We start from the raw sequence: 21,575 nt of genomic DNA on the forward strand, positions 1-21,575 counted from the left end.
TGTCCGTGATACTTTTTTTATTTGCAACAACATATCATTTTTCATGGACGAGCTTTCGGGGTGTGTCCCCTTCTTCAAGGTCCAAGCAGTACTGCTTGGACCTTGAAGAAGGGAACACACTCCAAAAACTCATCCATGAAAAATGATATGTTGGTGCAAATAAAAAAAGTATCACGGACAGTACTCAATTTTCTCTATACCAATACAAACAAAAGAAATAAACATGAGAATGCCTAAACATTTGTAATTGCAACCATTTTCTGGGCAAAGTGGTGCAATATTTTTGGCCATGACTGTATATATGTTTGACCACCTTGTCTGCTAAAGCCCTTGTACACACGGTCGGATATTCTGCCAACCAAATCCGTTGGATTTTGTCCGACGGATTTTGTCCGACGGATTGTGTCCGAAACTGTTGTATACACACGGTCGGACCAAGTTGTTGGAAAATCCGATCTTTCAGAACGTGATGACGTAATTTCGTTACGATGGGACTACGTTCAGGTCAGTGGCCAATAGCTTTGATGTAGGAATTTGATCTGAGCATGCGTGGCACTTTGTCCGATCGGAATTCTCTACACATGATCGGAGTATGTCCGATCGGAGCAGTTTGTCGGAAAATATTTCCAGCAAGTTGGAAAATTGGGTCCGACGGATATTCCGACAGAATCAGTCCGATGCACACCACACACAGTCGGATTATCCGACAAAACGGTCCGATAGGACACATTCCATCGGAATCTCCGACCGTGTGTACAAGGGCATAGAGCAGAGGAGAGCAGGGCTGGACTGGGACAAAAATTTGGCCCTGGACTTCATCCAGACCAACCCACTTTAATTTTGCAAACAAGCACAAAAACAGTATATAGAACTATACACAATTGTGCAAAAAACTATAAATAGCATAACATGAGGAGTCCTCACTAACCTCTTATTGTTTCACTTATTCTCCTCTGTATCTTTCTCATCTTTCTCACATCACTGCATGAAGTTGAGGGCAAGCCTCGCAGCTATTACTTTGTCACTGAAACCGGCCCACTGAGCCATCGGCCCACCGGGAAACTCCCTGTAGTCCCAATGGCCAGTACATGCCTGGAGGAGAGAATAAAGGGCTACAACTGAGCTGCTGCCACCAATGGGCAAGGATTGTTATGGATCCGGCAGTTGTGGAGGGATAGTTAGTTATCACCCCATATGTTATTCATGGATCCCATCCATGGCCTCCTAAATTCTCAACGTAATATTATTAGAAGAAGCAGTTAAAAATGTTCAGCATAGGGAGAACCTCCATGAGTCAGTGGGTTATCCAGCACGCAACGCGTCACAAGATTTGGCACCCTTGTGATGCGACGATGCCGGAGTATTATATCAGGCAAAACTATAGGAATTAACGGTATGACTTCTCATATGCAACATATTTCTGTGAGGGGGCGTTTATTGCCTGTGATGACTCCATTTATTATGCTGGAAAACACAAGGCGTCCATATGTTTTTCTATATGCAGTAAAAGTATAAATATCTCAATTACTACTTATCGAAGGAAGAACGCCACAGGAAGGAGGGGAATGACTGCAATTCATTTTGGCGAAGAGCTAAAGAAGTCCTTTCTTAAAATTGGGTATTTGGGCGAGTCACATAATAAATTCATTATAGAACAACATGGCAATAATGACGCCCCGCTTTGAACTAGGTGGACACGTGCCTTTTATATCTAGTTAGTTATGTAACGAGCGCTTCCAACACAAGTACCTATTATCACTTGGAGGTCAAAGCTTAACCCCAGGCAGATGTTAAAACAAAAAGTTACCAGTAATGTAATTATGCATTCATTAAATAATAATTAAAAGTATTTTTAAACACAGCTAATATAATTACCTGATTTATTTATTTATTTTTACCTCTTTGAAAGCCCCTTCACAACAACATGAGGACTAAGAGGGGGGGGGGGGGGGCATGGGCACTTTATCATGACTCTACTGCTTTGAACAATGTTGTTACTGGCCATGGGCACCATACAGTCGGCAATCAACCTGGCCATACACCACAAGAATTTTATTTGTACGTTCATGTTGAATTTCTGAAAAATTGTTCACCAGAGCATTCGATCTTGCCATCATGGAGTCAACGATGTTTAAAAGCCCTGGGGGCTCCCTCCTCCTGTAGCCAGGCCAGTAGGAGAGAAGAGCGGGGTCTCACACATGCACAGTAGGCTTCCCGGGGTGAAACGGAAAGGCTACACTGCCGGGTACCCTTACCAGCAATGGCGGCAGCATCAGCTGCGGCGCCGACATCGCTGGACTCCAGGACAGGTAAGTGTCCTATTATTAAAAGCCAGCAGCTGCAGTATGTATAGCTGCTGGTTTTAATTTTTTTATTTTTTTTTGGGTGGACCTCCACTTTAAGGGGGAAAATTTTCCAGTCTATAAGTGGTTAAAGTAGCAATCAGCACTTCCATTTACATTTACAAACTGGACCTGAATGGTACTTTAAAAGCTTCAACAAAGCTTGGTGTTCACAACACTCTTTGACAAACCGGAGCCTGTGTGAAACAGGCCTTACACTGTTTTTAAGCTTTTAAGAGGAGATCGCAAAGGGATGTCCTCAATGTTTATCTTCTTTACTGTCCAATCACAGGCTGTTGGAAGAGGAGAGGTGACTAAGGAAATTGAATTTCAGCAACTGTTTCTTCCTCTGTCGGACTAGCATACACACGAACTGATTTTTAGACCGGACTCAAGTCTGTCGGAAAGACTTGAAACATGTTTTATTTCTAGGTCCGTCAGACTTTTGGGGAAAAAAAGTCCACTGGAGCGCACACACGATCGTAATATCCGACAGATTCATTCCGTCGGACCTAGTCCGTCGAAAAGTCCGGTCGTGTGTATGCAGCATTAGGTGCACTGATTTTAGCTTGCAATTTTTCAATCAATGGTATTTAAAGTGGACCTGAACTCAAAAAGTAAAGAGTGGATATTTTATAGGAAACAACCAGTTGTGTAAAACAATATCCTGAAAATCCTTCTAAAAAAATATAAGTGAACCTCTTGTCCCAGACAGTCCTGTTCTGTAGTCTTAGTATCTATGTGGTGTGAGATCATCTAAGGCACTGCTGCCTCTGACTGTAAAGAAGGGCATATATGTTTATAAATTTGTCCGGTTCAGCAGAAACGGACTGAATTTCGGTCCGGATGTACCGCTCTCTGTTTAGCAGAAGTCAGTAGTTAGTTCGGCTTCGGTTGAATGGTCCTGCTGGAAAACCAGCATATGATCAGTGCAGGCTGTCAATGGCTGCAGAGCTAATCGCCATATTCTGACAGGGAGGAGTCCCCTTGTCTGAATACAATATCACGGCGGGGAGATTCCCGCATCCACATTGCTTGTTTGGATGCGGCAATCTTTTAGCTTTCAACCCACTGGTTGAATGAAAAAAAAAAAAAACTGTGTGTATACCCATATTAGGTCTCTGTGCTGCTCACTGTTCTACTTGCTGAAGAGGAAGCTGTATCTGAGGATCTACAGTGCAAGCATCTCCCTGTTTCTGCCTCATCTATTCTGTGGATATGTAGTCACGATCTGTAAACCTCCTGTAACCTTTAATTTAAGGACAAAGAGATTAGCAATGCACACATATCACACACCAGTGACATGCACCGCAGTCCTATGAAGCAAAGCAGCTTACTAGCTGTTGGCAGCTGCCAGACTAAGAAGATCAGAGCTCCATTTACTTGCATGTGTAATTTCTGGCCATTACTTGAGATGGTATGCACAATTCCTGGTAGATGGAAATTGATTGAAATTAACTAAAAATTGACAGGTATATGGCCAGCTTTTGGCTGCCACTGGAGATCTTTACCAAAAAAATTCCCTATGCAGCTAAGGGGCATCTGTAGATAAAGATGTACTGTGCAGCTTTGATCAAAGATAACGAATGTTTTTGATATAGGTTTAGGCCATTTACATATCTTCTGAAGCCTGGCTGAAAAACTCCCAGAGATGGCATCATCCAATCCTTCCTTGTTGCTAGGACGTTTAGGTAGTTGCCAAGACACTCCCAAACGATTCAACCCCCTCGCATGCACTCTCTCCCCTCTCTTGCAGTAGCTCTGAGCTCAGAAAGGCTGAAACTGAGGACATAGTGGACCAAAGATGTGCGGGGGTTTGGGCAGGAGTGGCCCATCCATTGGGGGGCCTGGGCGCTGCCCCCTCTCTTCAGGCCACCCCCTATATACATAGTATGAACCTATCCACGGCCACCATGGCCATCCCCTATTCATGCGTCCAGCCCCTTTCAGGGCACCGGGCGCATGAATAAGAGCGGCCAGGGTTTTTTTTTTTTTGACACACCTGATTAGAGCCAGAGGCTCTAACGGGCTTCAAAATAGGATGGGCTCGGCTCACAGAGGATGTGCCCGGAGCCCACCCAGGTGTGTTGCAACAGCAAACGAATATTTCCTGTTGCAACACTGATCCTCCTCCCGGCCAATCAGGAAGCAGGTATGATACCTGTCACCCAATTGGCTGAAAGGACAGCTGACCTTAATGGATGCCTAGGAGGAGGGGAGGAGACGCACAGCAGAAGCGAGTAGAAGAGCCAGATGCCTGGATGCCCGGTCCCTTCCCATGCCTGGATGCCTGATTCCCGTTGATGCCTGGATGCCAGATCCCCTCCGTTGCTCTTTGGATGCCCGATCCCCTCCATTGCTCCTCAGATGCCCGGTCCCCACCGATGCCTGGATGCCCCGATCCCCTCCACCGCTCCTCGGATGACCGGTCCCTGCAGATGCCTGGATGTCCGATCCTCTCCGCTGCTCCTTGAATGCACGGTCCCCGCCGATGCCTGGATGCCCAATCCCAGCCGACGCTCCCTGGATGCCCTTTCCCTGCCGATGCCTGGATGTCCGATCCTCTCTGCCGCTCCTCGGATGCCCGGCCCCCACTGATGCCTGGATGCCGATCCCCGTCGGCGCTCCCAGGATGCCCGGTCCCTGCCGATGCCTGGATGCCCAATCCTCTCCGCCGCTCCTCGGATGCCCAGTCTCTGACTATGCCTGAATGCCAGATCTCTGCGGCTGCTCCTCGGATGCTGGATCCCTGCCACTGCTCCTCAGATGCCTGCCGTCTAGATGGGGTAAGTGCCGGTGGACCGGCATAAAGCGGGAGGGGGGTTTGGGTTGCTGTGGGGGGGGGTTCTATTTGTTTGTCACCTGCCCCAAACAAAAAACCACCAGCCGCCACTGGGTTTGTGTGTTCGCTCCTGTGATGATGAGCAATAACAGTTGGGAGTGTGTTAGCAACAAGGCAGGATAGAATAATGCCACCTCTGGGAGTTTTTTTAGCCAGGCTTCGATAGGTACCTATAGACAGGCCAATATCCAACTTTGATCAAAGCTGCACATTTTGTTTTTATCTACAGGCTCCCTTAACCTGCACAGGTTATATTTTGGTAAAGGTAAACTAACCCATTAAACAGACAATGGCTACAAAAAAGGCATGAAAGGGGATAAATGTGCCAAAACAATATAATTTTGACAGTGATGTCATACAAAAAAAATAAAATGTCCACATTAGTGGCCATAGTGAAAGATCTAGGCATATGGCACATGTTTTTAGAGCCCAGGCAGCAGCAATGCAGCAATGGGTGCAAAAAACTGAGCCAGGTCCGCTTTCTTCATAATTCTTTTATCCAATTTTACACGATACAATTCTTGACAAATACATGTTTTTCCACGCAGAAAGCAAAAGGAAAAAAAAAAAAGTTTTGACTGCCAAAACGAAGAAAACTTTTATTTTTGCAGGAATCCACTTCCAAACTTTGGCTGTATTAGTATTCTAATAAACCCCAAGGGACAGAGCCAAGGAGAGATGCAAGAAAAAAAAGCGGTTTATAAAAAGCAGGGAGCATATGGCCCTCTCATCAATGTTCTTAAGGTGTTTAAAGGGAAAATGGAAACAGCTGGAGACTTCGCAGCAATGATCTGCGACAGAGGGAGGAGGAGTGGTGCATGCAGACGTGCAGTCTACAGTATACGGCTCTGCGATCTCCTGCTTTATTCCATGTTACAAAAACATTCCAGCCTCTGACCACCACAGCAGTGAATTATTATACACCATATGGCTAAAATTTGTAGACATCCCACCATCGCACACCTATATGACATTCCGTTCCAAAACTAGATGCATAAAATGTAAAACAGACACTGACAAGAGGACTGCCCAGATGATGGAAGAGTGTACCAGAAGATGTGCGGAGACATAGGTGGCACAGAGGAGCACTGAAGGCACATTTGGGAACATGAGGCTCACAGCAGCACATTGGAGTCTCTAGATGAGAAGGGATGCCCTAGAGTCACTAGATAACATGGGGCACACTGGTACATAGTGGTTAAATGGGGGCGTACTAATGCCTCGTATACACGAGCGGAATTTCCGTCGGGAAAATCTTGGATGTTTTTTCCGATGGAATTCCGCTCAAGCTTGGCTTGCATACACATGGTCACACAAAAGTTCTCTGAACTTTCGACCGTCAAGAACACAGTGACGTAAAACACTACGACGAGCCGAGAAAATTAAGTTCAATGCTTCCGAGCATGTGTCGAATTGTTTCCGAGCATGCGTAGGAATTTTTGCGCCTCGGAATTGGTGCAGACGATCGGAATTTCAGATCAGAACTTTTTCCGACCAAAAAAAAGGGAACCTGCTCTCAATCTTTTGCTGGCTGGAATTCCGCCAGCAAAAGTCAGATGGAGCATACACAGGGTCGCAATTTCCGACCAAAAGCTCTCATCGGACCTTTGCTGGCAGAATTTCCGCTCATATGTAAGGGACATTAGAGTCACTGGATGACATGGGGACTAGAGGTGCATCTCTACTTGGATTCTGACATGAGGACTGGAGGGGCGCTTGGAGTCACAGGGTGCCTTATGCCGCATACACACGATCAGACTATCCGGCGAACTTAGTCTGGCGGACAAACCACCGGAAAGTCCGCCGGACTTTACGAACGAGCGGACCTGCCCACACATGGTCTGACTCTTCCAGCTGACTAGGTCCGCCGGACTATGGCGTGAGTCCGCCGTACTTTTGAAATGAACGGACTTGCCCACACACGGAGGAAAGTCCTTCAATTTGAACGCGACTCCAGGTAGCCAGGACTAGCAAAATAAGTCAATGTCGCCACCTTAGGCGGCGAGATTGACACGTCGCTGGCCCCGTCATCTGGTATGGACTTAAAGGGGAAGCCCTACGCCGAAAAAACGGTGTGGGGGTCCCCCCAAGGTCCATGTCAGACCCGTATCCGAGCACACTACCCGGCCGGTCAGGAAAGGGGGGGGGGGACGAGCGAGTGCCCCCTCCTGAGCCATACCAGGCCGCGTGCCCTCAACATGGGGGGGTGCTTTGGGGAAGGGGGGGCCCGGAAGCACCATGTTGATGAGGACAAGGGCCTCTTCCCGACAACCCTGGCCATTGGTTGTCGGGGTCTGCGGGCGGGGGGCTTATCGGAATCCGGGAGCCCCCTTTAATAAGGGGGCCCCCAGATCCCGGTCCCCACACCCTATGCGAATGTACCCCTACCCATTCACCTGTGAAAAAAAGTGTAAAATTAAAACACAACACGTTTTTAAAATTATTTATTGCACAGCTCCGGTGATCTTCTTCCATCTTGGGGGGTCTTCTCGCTGGACTTCTCCGTTATCTTCTGCTCTTTTACTAGCTCTTTCACTAGCGGAGGAGCCCGGCTTTCTTCTTCGTCGCCGCCGCGCGGGGGTCTTCTTCCGACTTCGGGGGTCTTGTCCCCCTCTTCGGGGGTCTTGCCCCCCTCTTAGGTTCTTCTTGCCGGGCCTCTGCTCCTTCTTCCAACTCTTTTACTAGCGGTGGCCTGGTCTTCTGTCAACACCTTCTCTTCTGTTCTTCTCTTCTTCTTCCTTGAGATGTTGACTCGACGCTGTCTCTGGCCATAATGACAGGGACGTGTTGCGCCCATTATGATGTCACAGTCTCAGCATCCTCTGGGATCAAGTCCGCCAGATAGTTTGATTGTGTGTACGTGGCATTAGAGTCATTAGATAACTCAGGGACTGGAGGAGCACTAAGTCACTGGATGCACTAAGGTCATTAGATGATATGGGGACTGAAGGAGCATTTGGGTGCACTAGGGTCATTAGATGACACAGGAACTGGAGGAGCATTTGGGTACACTAGGGTCATTGGGACTAGAGGAGCATTTGGAGTCACAGGGCACCCTGAGGTTATTAGATAACACAGGGGCTTGAGGAGCATTTGGAGTCACTGGGTGCACTAGGTCATTAGATGACATGGGGACTGGAGAAGCATTTGGAGTCACTGGGTGCCCTAGGTTCATTAAAATTACATGGGGACTGGAGGAGCACTTGGAGTCATGGGGCACCTTGGGGTCGTTTGATGACATGGGGACTGGAGGAGTATTTGGAGTCACTCAGTGCATTAGGTTCATTAGATGACATGGGGACTGGAGGAGCACTTGGAATCACTGGGCACTTTGGGGTCATTAGATCGGGGCTTGTAGAAAATGTGGCCTGGCACCTGGGCTGTTGTCAGCCCCAGTGGCAAGCATTGGGGGGCGCAGCCTGCAGGTGTCATGTGTGTTTTCTGATGGCGGGGGTGGGGAGGGGCAGCGCTGTGATATCGGGTTAAAGGAGGTGAGGGGCAGGACTGTGAAGGGCGGGTTAGGGCAGATGTGGGGCTGTAGGGTAGTAGGAGGGACTGATCGGGGAGGAGCGGAGTTGACAGGGGCAAAGCGGGGCCCCTGGCAGGAAGTGTCCCTCTGTCTTCCGTTCTGCTGGATGCGGGTCTAGATTGAGCTGTCCAGGGATACTACCTGGAGCAGGAACCAGCGGCTCTGAATGGGCTCGGCAATGGCCCCAAGCCAGACACCACCTCGCAGGGGATCCCCCTGCTCTCGGCTCCAACTGCTCCCTCCACACCCCCCCCTCCCCGCCACCAAAGCCTCCTACCATTTCTACTCTCTCCTTCCTGGCCCAGCTCTAACACCACCCTATGTAGGTGGCTCTAGTACCATTGTAAGCAACTCTGCCTTGCCTTGCAGGGAGATCATTCTGTCAGTGAGATCAGATTCTGGAGTCTCTCCCCACCATGCCCCACTGTGAGCACCCTGCAGGGATCTGTCAGAGCCATGAGTCACCAAGAACAAAGCTATCCTTTTAGACTGAGAAGGCTTCAATGTTTACAAGTGACAAGGAAAAGCGGGGAGCATAGGGTGAGAGCCTCATGTGGTGAAATGGAGTTCTGCCAAATCCCAGCTGAAAAACTGGGTGTGAGGGCCACACGACATGGCATAACGGACCGAATTCAGCCCCCGAGTCTTGTGTTTGACATATATGGTATAGACACACTGCTTGCTTCTCAATTTAATGGTGGTGTCAATCAGGAGAATAGTCTCCCGATAGGTCATGGTGCCGACACGCCATGTTAAATCCAAAAGTTCCAGACAGAGGACCAGGCACTTGAGAGGTAAGCGGTGAGTATATAAAAAAAAAGTATATATGAGTATATAAAAAAAAAATGGACTGCTTTAGAATCTTAAAGAGAACCTGTATAAAAAGTCTTGCCTATGAGCTGACACACAATACCTGCTATTTCCTTTATGAGAAGCCTCCTCTGTGCTCCTCTCTGATTGTGTTTCACTTGGATATACAGTGCCTTGCAAAAGTATTCGGCCCCCTTGAACTTTTCAACCTTTTGCCACATTTCGGGCTTCAAACATAAAGATATAACATTTACATTTTTTGTGAAGAATCACCAACAAGTGGGACACAATTGTGAAATGGAACGAAATCTATTGGATAATTTAAACTTTTTTAGCAAATAAAAAACTGAAAAGTGGTGCGTGCAAAATTATTCGGCCCCTTTACTTTCAGTGCAGCAAACTCACTCCAGAAGTTCAGCGAGGATCTCTGAATGATCCAATGTTGTCCTAAATGACTGATGGTGATAAATAGAACCCACCTATGTGTAATCAAGTCTCTGTATAAATGCACCTGCTCTGTGATAGTCTCAGGGTTCTGTTGAAAGCACAGAAAGCATCATGAAGACCAAGGAACACACCAGGCAGGTCCGTAATACTGTTGTGGAGAAGTTTAAAGCCGGATTTGGATACAAAAAGATTTCCCAAGCTTTAAACATCCAAAGGAGCATTGTGCAAGCGATCATTTTGAAATGGAAGGAGTATCAGACCACTGCAAATCTACCAAGACCTGGCCGTCCCTCTAAACTTTCAGCTCAGACAAGGAGAAGACTGATCAGAGATGCAGCCAAGAGGCCCATGATCACTCTGGATGAACTGCAGAGAACTACAGCTGAGGTGGGAGAGTCTGTCCATAGGACAACAATCAATCGTACACTGCACAAATCTGGCCTTTATGGAAGAGTGGCAAGAAGAAAGCCATTTCTCAAAGATATCCATAAAAAGTCTTGTCTAAAGTTTGCCACAAGCCACCTGGGAGACACACCAAACATGTGGAAGAAGGTGCTCTGGTCAGATGAAACCAAAATCCAACTTTTTGCCCACAATGCAAAACGATATGTTTGGCGTAAAAGCAACACAGCTCATCACCCTCAACACACCATCCCCACTGTCAAACATGGTGGTGGCAGCATCATGGTTTGGGCCTGCTTTTCTTCAGCAGGGACAGGGAAGATGGTTAAAATTGAGGGGAAGATGGATGCAGCCAAATACAGGACCATTCTGGATGAAAACCTGTTGGAGTCTGCAAAAGACCTGAAACTGGGACGGAGATTTATCTTCCAACAAGACAATGATCCCAAACATACAGCAAAATCTACAAAGGAATGGTTCACAAATAAACGTATCCAGGTGTTAGAATGGCCAAGTCAAAGCCCAGACCTGAATCCAATCGAGAATCTGTGGAAAGAGCTGAAAACTGCTGTTCACAAACGCTCTCCATCCAACCTCACTGAGCTCGAGCTGTTTTGCAAGGAAGAATGGGCAAGAATTTCAGTCTCTCGATGTGCAAAACTGATAGAGACATACCCCAAGCGACTTGCAGCTGTAATCGGAGCAAAAGGTGGCTCTACAAAGTATTAACGCAAGGGGGCCGAATAATTTTGCACGCCCCACTTTTCATTTTTTTATTAGTTAAAAAAGTTTCAAAAATCCAATAGATTTCGTTCCACTTCACAATTGTGTCCCACTTGTTGGTGATTCTTCACAAAAAATAAAAATGTTTGAAGCCTGAAATGTGGCAAAAGGTTGAAAAGTTCAAGGGGGGGGCGAATACTTTCGCAAGGCACTGTAGGTCTCTAGCTTCCCCACATTTCAGAATTAAGCCAAGCAGACCGTCATCCCAACTAGTATTTTTAGAAGCAGTGGACGGCTCTGGCTGTGCCCTCTTATTTTTTTTTACCCAGGTTTCCTTTAAGGCGATTGTAACAACAATGGGTACATCCTCTTTTATATCGGACAATCGTATGTCACATGATACAGCATTTTGGGGGGCAAAAAACAACAAAACATAACAAAAACCCACGCACGTGTTTGGCAGCTATCCGCGATGAGCCGACGATCTGTCCGCTGCTGTCCAGCACGTCGATGCCCTCTTCCAGCTCGCTGTGTCTCATTAACACCACGTTACAAACATTGGCACTGGCTGCAAAAGACAAAACAGACACACATTAGTCACTGTGACAGCAAGGATGAGACATATGACCCACATCCAGAGCCTGGCACAATGGAGAATGGAGGGAGAGCCGAGGACACACAGTACGCATTCACTGCCTTAGGATAGAACGTTTGAAAGCTGATTGCTTGCACTCTGTGTGGCGGATTTATCGTTTGGCACACACTTTGTTGGCACAAATACACTTCTACAATGACAAAATGTAACAATTATTGCTGTTACCCAATTGCCCTAACTCAAAGTCTACAAAATGCAGCCCCGTTTGTTTTACAGCTCCGGCACCTCCTCTTAGCCCGCTGAGCTTGAGAGAAAGATTTCAAAACAACAGACACTGGACGTGCCCCACACATGCCTGAAAAACTTCACTGACGTACACAATATGCCTTGCTCTTATACCCCCCTCCCCCCCCCCGCAAGCGTTTCCTCGCTGTCAGAATGACAGCAGAGAGTTGCTGCGTAAATGGAACAGCTGCTGCTGTCAAAAAAGGACACCTGACACTGCACAGTGTTTATAAACATTGTTCAGACAGGAGATGGAGATATACAAAGAAATACAATTAGGCCTGAAGAAAAAGAAAATTGGTCGCACACCATGGATGGAAGAACTTCTGTAGAATAGTTACTTTATTGTCAAAGTGCCAAAAAAGGACGTAGACAGGACATTACAGGAACATTGGTAGACTGGCTTCACACGGATAGCTCGTGCTTGTTCACAACAAACATGAGTTATCCATGTGAAACCGGTCTACCAATGTTCCAAATGTTCCAAATGAGCCCCATTGTTGGTGTCAGGAGGTATGCCAAGGGCCACATAAAGGCAAGCAAAGAGCCATATCCGGCCCTCAGGCCACAGTTTGTAAACCACTGCAAAAGACCAGTGTTCTTCAAACTACGGCCCGGAAGACCGAATGTGGCCCTTTGCTTGCCTTTATCTGGCCCTTGGGGCACTATTCCACCAACTCACAGCAATGATGGGGCACTATTCCTCCTACTGACACCATCAGTGGGGCACTATTCTTCCAATTGATACCAACAAAGGGACACTATTTCTCCCATTAAAACCAATGATGGGGCGCCAATGCCAGGATATTCTCTACTCCTACTGGCCACGGTGTGGCCCCCTAAAGCCTGAAGGACAGTAAACTAGCCCTTTGCATGGAAAGTCTGGAGAACCCTGCAGTAGACCAATCTAACTAGACAGAAGGTGGCACTTGCTTAGCCATCAATTATGAGTTAGGGCCTGGTGACATTACATCAGAGAGGAGCCCATAAGGGTCCTTTTAGAGTAATAAAGGCAATAGTGGACTTCTTGTGAGGTCTGGATGTTCACTTATGGCATTTATGGTGTGGTAGATACTTGTTTGGGCATTTCACCTTGCCCAAACAAGTATCTACCACACCAGCGCACTCCAACCACTTTTTCCTCCTCAACTGCTGGTGATAATATCCTGAATGTCTAGGTATGGAGAAGCATAAGATGCCCTCCCTGGTGACCATGCTTGGGTCTAGCAGCCAACTGCTAGGCCTGAGCACCGTCATATCACCGGGAGACTGATGCCGCCACTCCGCCAAATCACCGACACCTGCGAGGGAGCAAGAAGCCAGTAAATGCCGGTAAAGTGAGTCTAGACCAGTGATGGCAAACCTTGGCGCCCCAGATGTTTTGGAACTACATTTCCCATGATGCTCATGCATTCTGCAGTGTAGCTGAGCATCATGGAAAATGTAGTTCCAAAACATCTGGGGTGCCAAGGTTCGCCATCACTGGTCTAGAGGGTCACTGCCTTTGTAGACATTGTCACTTTGAAGGGGAAAGGGCCTCTTTAAAACGAAGGAAGGTTCTCTTTAATAGTGGCTTGCACTGCACGCGTTCTATACAGATTAGGCAGACTCCGACTCTAGCTTAGTCACTTTTCAGCTGCACAGAACAATATGTTTGGCTGACCCCAGACAATCAAATGGGAAACAGATTGTTCCGTGCTGTAATCACCGTCATTGCGAAGGAAAAGCCATATTGCTGAAAACATTAATGGGTCTGGAGACAGACACACGTTACCTTCAGCCTTAGAACACAACGTGGCTCAGAATCTGCTGATTTTTCATTTTATCCCCCCCCCCCCCAACAATCTTTAAAGTCGAAACTTGATCAGTCACAGAGATGAGCACCTGTGTGAGAAGTATTCGATTGAAGAAGTCGGCCTCTGACACTGGCTGGGTACTGGTTTTGGTTCTGGTTGGCGTGGGCATCCCCGAAAGGTAATAGTCCCTAAGACATGATCTGCAGCTTCCATCAGAAGCTTCTGATGGAGGTATTTATTTCATTGCTTTTGAAGGAAAGTCGGAGACTGGGTGCAATCTTATCGGTATTGGGCTACATGCACTTGCTGCCTCTTATGTGAGTGAGCTGTAGTGGTGCCTGCAAACTCCAGTCTACACATAACCTTTCCTAATAATATTATTGTGACTGGATGAGGCATTAGAGTGTAAGCTCTTCTGGTGCAAAGACTAATATGAATGATTTAATGCCCTCTGGATAGCACTGTGATATACATCAGAGCAATAATAGTGTGCAAATGTGGCAAGGTCATTGGAGTATATGTTTCTTTTGCGCAAGAGGGTGGGACATTAGAGTGCAAGCTCCTCTGGTGCACAGACTGAAGTGACTGGTCAGTGTTCTCTGTACAGCACTGTGGTATATGTCAGCGCTTTATGAATGTATAATAAATTATAGTGTGTGAGCGTGGTGGGCCATTACAGTGTAAGCTCCCTAGGTGCAAAGACTTGTGTAAATGGCTCAGTGTTCTGTGTACAGCATTGCAGAATATGTCCGAGTTATATAAATATAGAATATTAATAGTGTGTGTCTGTGGTGGGACATTAGACTGTAAGCTCCTCTGGAGACTGGTCAGTGTTCATTGTACAGCACTACAGTATATGTCAGAGCTATATAAATATAGAATATTAATAGTGTGTGTCTGTGGAGGGACATTGACCAGTCTCCAGAGGAGCTTACACACTAATGTCCCACCACAGACACACACTATTATTATTATACATTTATATAGCTCTGATATATACTATAGTGCTGTACAGAGAACACTGACCAGTCTCCAGAGGAGCTTAAACACTAGTGTTCATTGTACAGCACTACAGTATATGTCAGAGCTATATAAATGTATACCGTAATAATAATAATAATAATAATAGTGTGTGTCTGTGGTGGGACATTAGAGTGTAAGCTCCTCTGGTGCGAGATTGATGTCACCGGCTCAGTGCTCTCTGTACAGCACTGTGGTATATGTCAGAGCTATATTATTATATAATAACAGTGGGTGGGGCATCAGAATGTAAGCTCTTCTGGTGAACAGATTGAAGTGACTGGTCAGTGTTCTTTGTACAGCACTACGGTATATGTCAGAGTTATATAAATATATGATAATAGTGTGAGTTTGTGGGAGGACATTAGAGTGTAAGCTCCTCTGGTGCGAGATTGATATCACTGGCTCAGTGTTCTCTGTACAGCACTGCGGTATATGTCAGAGCTATATAATTACATAATAAAAATAGTGGGTGGGACATTGGAGTGTAAGCACCTCTGGTCGGTGCTCTTTGTAAAGCACTATGGTATATGTGACAGCTATATAAATATATAATAATAATAGTGTGTAAATGTGGTGGGACATTAGTGTAGGCACCCTAGGTGCAAAGACTAGCGTAAATGGCTCAGTGTTCTCTGTACAACACTGTGGTATATGTCAGAGCTATAGAATTGTAAAACAATAGAGTAGGACCGGGGGGGGGACATTTGAGTGTAAGGTCCTCTAGTGTAGAGAGTGATGTGACTGGCTCAATATTCTCAGTACAGCACTACAGTATATATCAGAGCTATATAAATATATAATACTAGTATGTGATAGTGGTTGGACATTAGAGTGTAAGCTCCTCTGGTGCAAAGACTGATAGAACTGGCTCAGTGGTCTCTATGCAACTCTACATCCTATGTCAGAGCTATATAAAAGGTTAATATTATTATTATTATTGTTATTATTATTATTGATAATAACAACAACATTGTGTGGCAATGGTTGTGACTAGAGCTGGGCGATTTTCTAAAAAAAAAAAAACTGCAATTAAAAAAAAAAAAAAAAACGAAATTCACGATTCGAATCAAGTTTTTTTTTTTTTTTTTTTTTTTTTATGGACACCGCACAGGTCCCAAGGAGCTGTGGACAGGAGCTTTTAGGCGAGGCCACGGCTTCCGCCTAGTCCGCGAGGCCAGATGCGCGGACTAGGTCAAAGCCGCGGCCTCACCTAAAAACTCCTGTCCGCATCTCCTCAGAACCGGTGCGGCGGTGAAATAAAACAAACAAACAAAAAAAATCGATTTGCTTAAATTTTGAATCGATTTGACCTCTCAAATCGATTCAAGACTTCAATAGTTTTTTTCCCCAGCCCTAGTTGTGACATTAGAGTGTAAGCTCCTCTGGTACAGATACTGATATGAATGGCTCAGTGTTCTCTGTACTTCGATTTGGAATATGACAGAGCTATATAAAAGTTTATTATTATTAATAATAATAACAGTGTGTGACAATGGTTGTGACATTAAAGTGTAAGCTCCTCTGGTACAGATACTATTGTGAATGGCTCAGTGTTCTCTGTACAGCAGTACGGTATGTATCAGAGCTATAGAAATATATAATAATAGTGTGCTTGTGGTAGGACATAGAGCGTAAGCTCCTCTGGCGCAAAGATTGATGTGAACGGGTCTGTGTACACCGCTGCAGAATATGCTGGAACTGAATACTTAGGTCAGGCAGTAAAAAAAAAAAAAAAAAGTAATAATAAAAATATGAATCGTTTATAAAACGCACATTTATTTGTACAGCATAAGAATCCCCTTTACAAAAGGTGCTTCCTCATTGAACCCATACCAGGCTCCTATACCAGGCTCCTATGCCAGGCTCCTATACCAGGATCATATCCCAGGCTCTTATGCCAGGCTCCTATACCAGGCTCCTATATACGAGTGTGCAATGGTTAACAGGTCTGAATGTTAGGTGATGGGTAACATATGCCCGTCGGTGGCCTCTTGGTGCGTGGACCAGATTCCACGCTGTAGGGGGAAGGGGATATGGAGGGAGTGGGCAGATGGCTCCGTCTCTACCGAATGTTTTTCTCCAATTCATAAACATGTATTTATCCTAAATACAGCTGTTCACTACGCAGGGCCTGCAGGAGACCGTCCAATGAATAGAAAACGTCAGATAGTCATCGTCCAAAGTGTCTCGTATACGAGGGGGGCGCCCATCTCCACCATCAGGGGTACAGACTGTGTGCTGAGATGGGAAGGTTCCGGACCGTGACCTACAGCCTCCAATAGAACTCACTTCAATACAATGAAATTGGATCGGTTGATATGGATCGGAGCAATCATCAAATCAGAATCCTACTGAGATTATGGAAGAAACCGGATGAAGAACTGGGACAAGATTCAAAGAAATCAATAAAAAAAACAAAATGCGGCTTATGCAGATTTAAAGAGAAGACAAAGCTAGGAGAAAAGAGAAAGGGAAGGGGAAACGGGAGAAGAGAAAGGGTATTGGGGGGATGAGTGAAGGGAAAGGAAAGGAAAGTGAAGAGAAAGATAAGGTAGAGAAAAAGAAATAGAAGGGACTGACTAGAGAGGGAAGGGAATGAAGAGAAAGGGAAGAGGTAAAGAGAAAAGGAGAAAGGGAAGGGAATGAAGAGGAAGGGAATGAAGAGAAAGGGAAGGAAATTAATAAAAAGGGAATGGGGTAAAGAGAAAGGGAAAGGAATAAATAGAAAGGGAAAAGAATGAATAGAAAGGGAAGGAGCAAAGAGAAAGGTAAGGGAATGAATAGAAAGGGAAGGGAATGAAGAGAAATGGAAGAGATAACGAGAAAGGGAAGGGAATGAATAGAAAGAGAAGGAAATTAATAGAAAGGGAAGGGAATAAATACAGATGGAAGGGGTAAAGAGAAAGAAGGGAATCAAGAGAAAGGGAAGAAAATGAATAGAAAGGGAAAGAGTATAGAGAAAGGAAAGGGAATGAATAGAACTGGAAGGGAACAAATAGAACGGGAAGGGAATTGATAGAATGGGAAGGGAATAGATAGAACTGGGGAAAAAATAGAATGGGAAGGGAATGAATAGAACGGGAAGGGGATGAAGAGAAAAGGAAAGGGGAGAGAAGGAAAGGAAGGAAATGAATAGAAAAAAAAAGGACGACGAGAAAGGGAAGGCAGTGAAGAGGAAATGCAGGGTATGAAGAGAAAGGGAAGGGGGCAAAAACAAAAGGAAAGTGGAAAAGAAATGGAAGGGGTGCAAAGAGAAAAAGGAGTGAAAATAAACAAAAAGGGATAAAACAAAAAAGGAAGGCAGTAAAGAAAAGGGGAAGGGAGTGAGAACGAAAAGGGTGGAAGAGATTGAGAAAAGGGTAAAAAAATAAAGGGAAGGGGGTAAAGAGACTAGGAAGGGAATGTAGATAGAGGGGGTGAAACAATTGGAAAGGGGATATAGAGAAAAGGGAGGGAGTGAGAAAAAAGGGAAGGGTGGAAAAGAAAGGGAAAAGGTTAAAGAGAAAGGAAAGGGGGAAAAAAAAGTTAAGTAAAGAGAAAGGGAAGAGACTGAGGAGAAAAAAGAAGAGGATGAAGAGAAGGGAGGGAAATCAAAAGGAAGGAGGGGAGTTTATTGGAATTTAGGCAAGGGGTGGAAAAAAAAGAAAGAAAAAGGGAAGGGAGTAAAGAAAAAAAGAGAAGTGGGTGAAGGAAGGGAATGGAGTGAAGAGAAAAGGAAAGATATGAAGAAAAAAAGAAGGAAATTAAGAGGAAAGGCGTGAAGAGAAATTGAAGGGAGTGGAGAGAAGGGAGTCAAGAGAAAGAAGTAAACAGAAAGGGAGAAGAGAAAGGGAAGGTGGTGAAGAGAAAGACAAGGGAGAAAAGAAAAAAAATGAAAGATGATGAAGAGAATGGGATTGAAAAGAAAGGGAAGGGGCTAAAAAGAAAGCTTGGGAGAAAAATGCTCATGCCACCACTGCAAAAAAGTTGGGTGTAGGTCCAGTTTCTTGCCAGAATCACCAAGAGTGGGAGACCACCCACCCACCTAATAATTAAACCTCTGACGTCTTAATTTCACAGACAGTATCTACTCAAAAGCACAGTACAGAGGGAGCATGGTTGTTAACGCGTTTTACGTCACAGATGCTTAATCAGAACCCTGGGGTGAAGAGAAGAAGTGGAGAAGTAAAGGTAAGGGCAGGAGGTGAAGAAAAGAAAAAGGAAAGGTGGTGAAGAGGAGAGAGGAAAGGAGGTGAAGAGAAAAGGAATGGGGTGAAGAGAAAGGGAAGGAAGTAAAAAGAAATAGAAAGGAGTGAAGATGAGTGGAGAAAAAAAAGCTATGGAGTGAAGGAGATAAGGAAAAAGGAAAGGGGGTGAAGAGAAAGGAACCATTGTGCCAACATATATAAGATTGAGCTGTCTACAATGTATAGCCCAAGACACACAGAATACCCCTCTACTAACTTAAAAAAACAAAAAAAATCCAGAACAAAACCAACACGTCCATACACATTAGGATAGTAAGGGATTCTTTTGTCTTGCAGTTGGATGCTCGTTTTCCTATACTATAGTGAAAGATCAATTTATTAATTATGCGAGAGCTTCACATTTAAGAAAACAATGTTGGTGTATTAACTAATCCCGGGGGATTTCTCTGTGAATCTAATAATCTGTTTACCACAATCCCCTAAGCTATAGAAGAGAGAAAATGGTAATTAGAGGTGAGTCTTCATCATCATCCCTCTAACAAGTAGGCAAGTTACAACACAAACAGTCACTAATGGGTGAAGTGCAGCTTTTCTGCCGAGCTGACTGTTGCTGGGTGCCTATGTTGGGTCAATGCCGGTAATAGAGGAAGACATGGTGAGGAAAGGCCAAGCTTACCATGTCTATGTGCTAGCACAATCACCCCTGCCATAGTTGTACCGCACAGCCAGTAGACAAACACTTTCGCCCAGCAGAGCCGATGTTCTGAGTTCAGATCTTGGAAAGGAAACAGCCTGCATAGAGTTTGCACAGTCACTTCTGCCTTTTTTTTGTGGGGTTTTCCTCCAGGTTGTTCCAATTCCAACTCAAAATTCAAAAACAGCGTTGGAAGACCAAAGCTGGCCACAGAGGGCTTGAATTTCCTTGGGTGGCCCCGCCAACGCCATCTGGCACAACAGCTGATCAGCTGCAGTTAACATGTTCAGGATTCTGCCAACGGTGTTTGCCAGGGTTTTCTTCAAGGTGTTAAAATTTCACCTCAAAATTCAAAAACAGCGTTGGAAGACCAAAGCTGGCCACAGAAGGCTCAAATTTCCTTGGGTGGTCCCGCCAACACCATCCGGCACAACAGCTGATCAGCTGCAGTTAAAATGTTCAGGATTAGTTAGGTTGTAATGCCTTACCTACTGTTTTCTTGTTTTATGTTAAGTGAGCCCGGGAATGCCCAAAAGGCTCTGTTTTGTAAACCTTTATTTTTTGAAAATAATAAAAAGAATTTATAAAAAAAAATGTTCAGGATTCTGACAACAGTTATTGGCAGATATTGGCAGTGCGATATTCCGCCATCCGTGCTGTTGAGGGTGGTTGAGAGAATCTATGAATTTTACTTGTTCAGCCCACTGGGTATGGCCAGCTTTGAAGTATGTCTGTGCAGACATGTATGCCAATGGTGCGGACATTAGAGTGTAAGCTCCTCAGGAGCACAGACTGGTGTGAATGTCTCAATGCATTCAGTAATGCATAGAGAAATAGGCCACAACTATATAAATACAAGAAAAAATTCACTTTATATATACAGTATATATACTACTGACATGACATTTTCACCACATGTCGTTAACAATCCATACATACAAAGAAACCAAAACAAATACGTTCAGAAATTAAGTTAAAGAGGGATTCCACCAAAAAAAAAATATTAAAAGCCAGCAGCTATAAATACTACAGCTGCTGACTTTTAATAAATGGACACTCACCTGTCCCGGGTTCCAGCGATGCCGATCGATCGCTCGGCTCTCGGCTGCTGCCGCCACCATTCTAGGTGAGGGAATCAGGAAGTGAAGCGAATCGGCTTCACTTCCCGGTTCCCTACTGCGCATGCGCGAGTCGCGTCACGCAGTAGGAAATTTCTGAAGCAATAGGAAATCTCCGCGCTGTTACTGGGACCCGTGTGTGTCCCAGCAGACAGCGCGGCAGGGCAGGAAATGGCGTAGACTCCCACGGGAGTCTATGCCCAGAAGTGGGTGAAAATACCTGTCTTTGACAGGTATCTCCACCCCCCTCCCCCCTGAAAGGTGACACCGGAGGGGGGGAGGGATCCGATCAGCGGAGGTTCCACTTTAGGGTGGAATCCCGCTTTAAGTGTAATAAAATGGAATGACACAGGGAAAAAGTATTGAACACGCTAACGGAAATGTATTTAATACTTTGTAGAAAATCCTTTGTTGGTAATGACAGCTTCACACAAGATACCTCCTGTATGGAGAAACGAATTGCATGCGTGGCTCAGGTGTGATTTTGACCCATTCTTCCACACAAACCTTGAAGGTTCCGTGGGCCTCTTCTATGTGCTCTGATCTTTAGTTCTTGCCATTGACTTTCTATTGGATTCAAGTCAGGTGACTGGCTGGGCTATTCTACCATGTTTTCCCTAAAATAAGCCCGAGTCTTATATTAATTTTGTCAGTAAAATACACAGTAGGGCTTATTTTCAGGGTAGGTCTTACCATGTAATGTGCCGTCTTTTCTCCCCCTTTCTCTCCCTGCCTGACAGGAATCCCCAGTGTGAACCGAGTTAAAATGCTTGTAAAATCCT

At 45.3% G+C, this 21,575-nt stretch overlaps 1 protein-coding gene across 1 annotated transcript in view; it reads right to left on the reverse strand.

The window, feature by feature from the left end:
* The window catches only part of SFXN5 (sideroflexin 5), a 447,465-nt gene that overhangs the window by 188,110 nt on the left and 237,780 nt on the right, over positions 1–21,575 (reverse strand). The window contains exon 11 of the mRNA XM_077478081.1: positions 11,548–11,663. Coding sequence (XP_077334207.1) covers positions 11,548–11,663 — 116 coding nt within the window. The remainder of the gene's footprint in view (positions 1–11,547; positions 11,664–21,575) is intronic.

Source organism: Lithobates pipiens, unplaced genomic scaffold, assembly GCF_037356315.1.
Source record: "Lithobates pipiens isolate NorthernLeopardFrog02 unplaced genomic scaffold, aLitPip1_a1.2 Scaffold_13, whole genome shotgun sequence".
Classification (NCBI taxonomy): domain Eukaryota; kingdom Metazoa; phylum Chordata; class Amphibia; order Anura; family Ranidae; genus Lithobates; species Lithobates pipiens.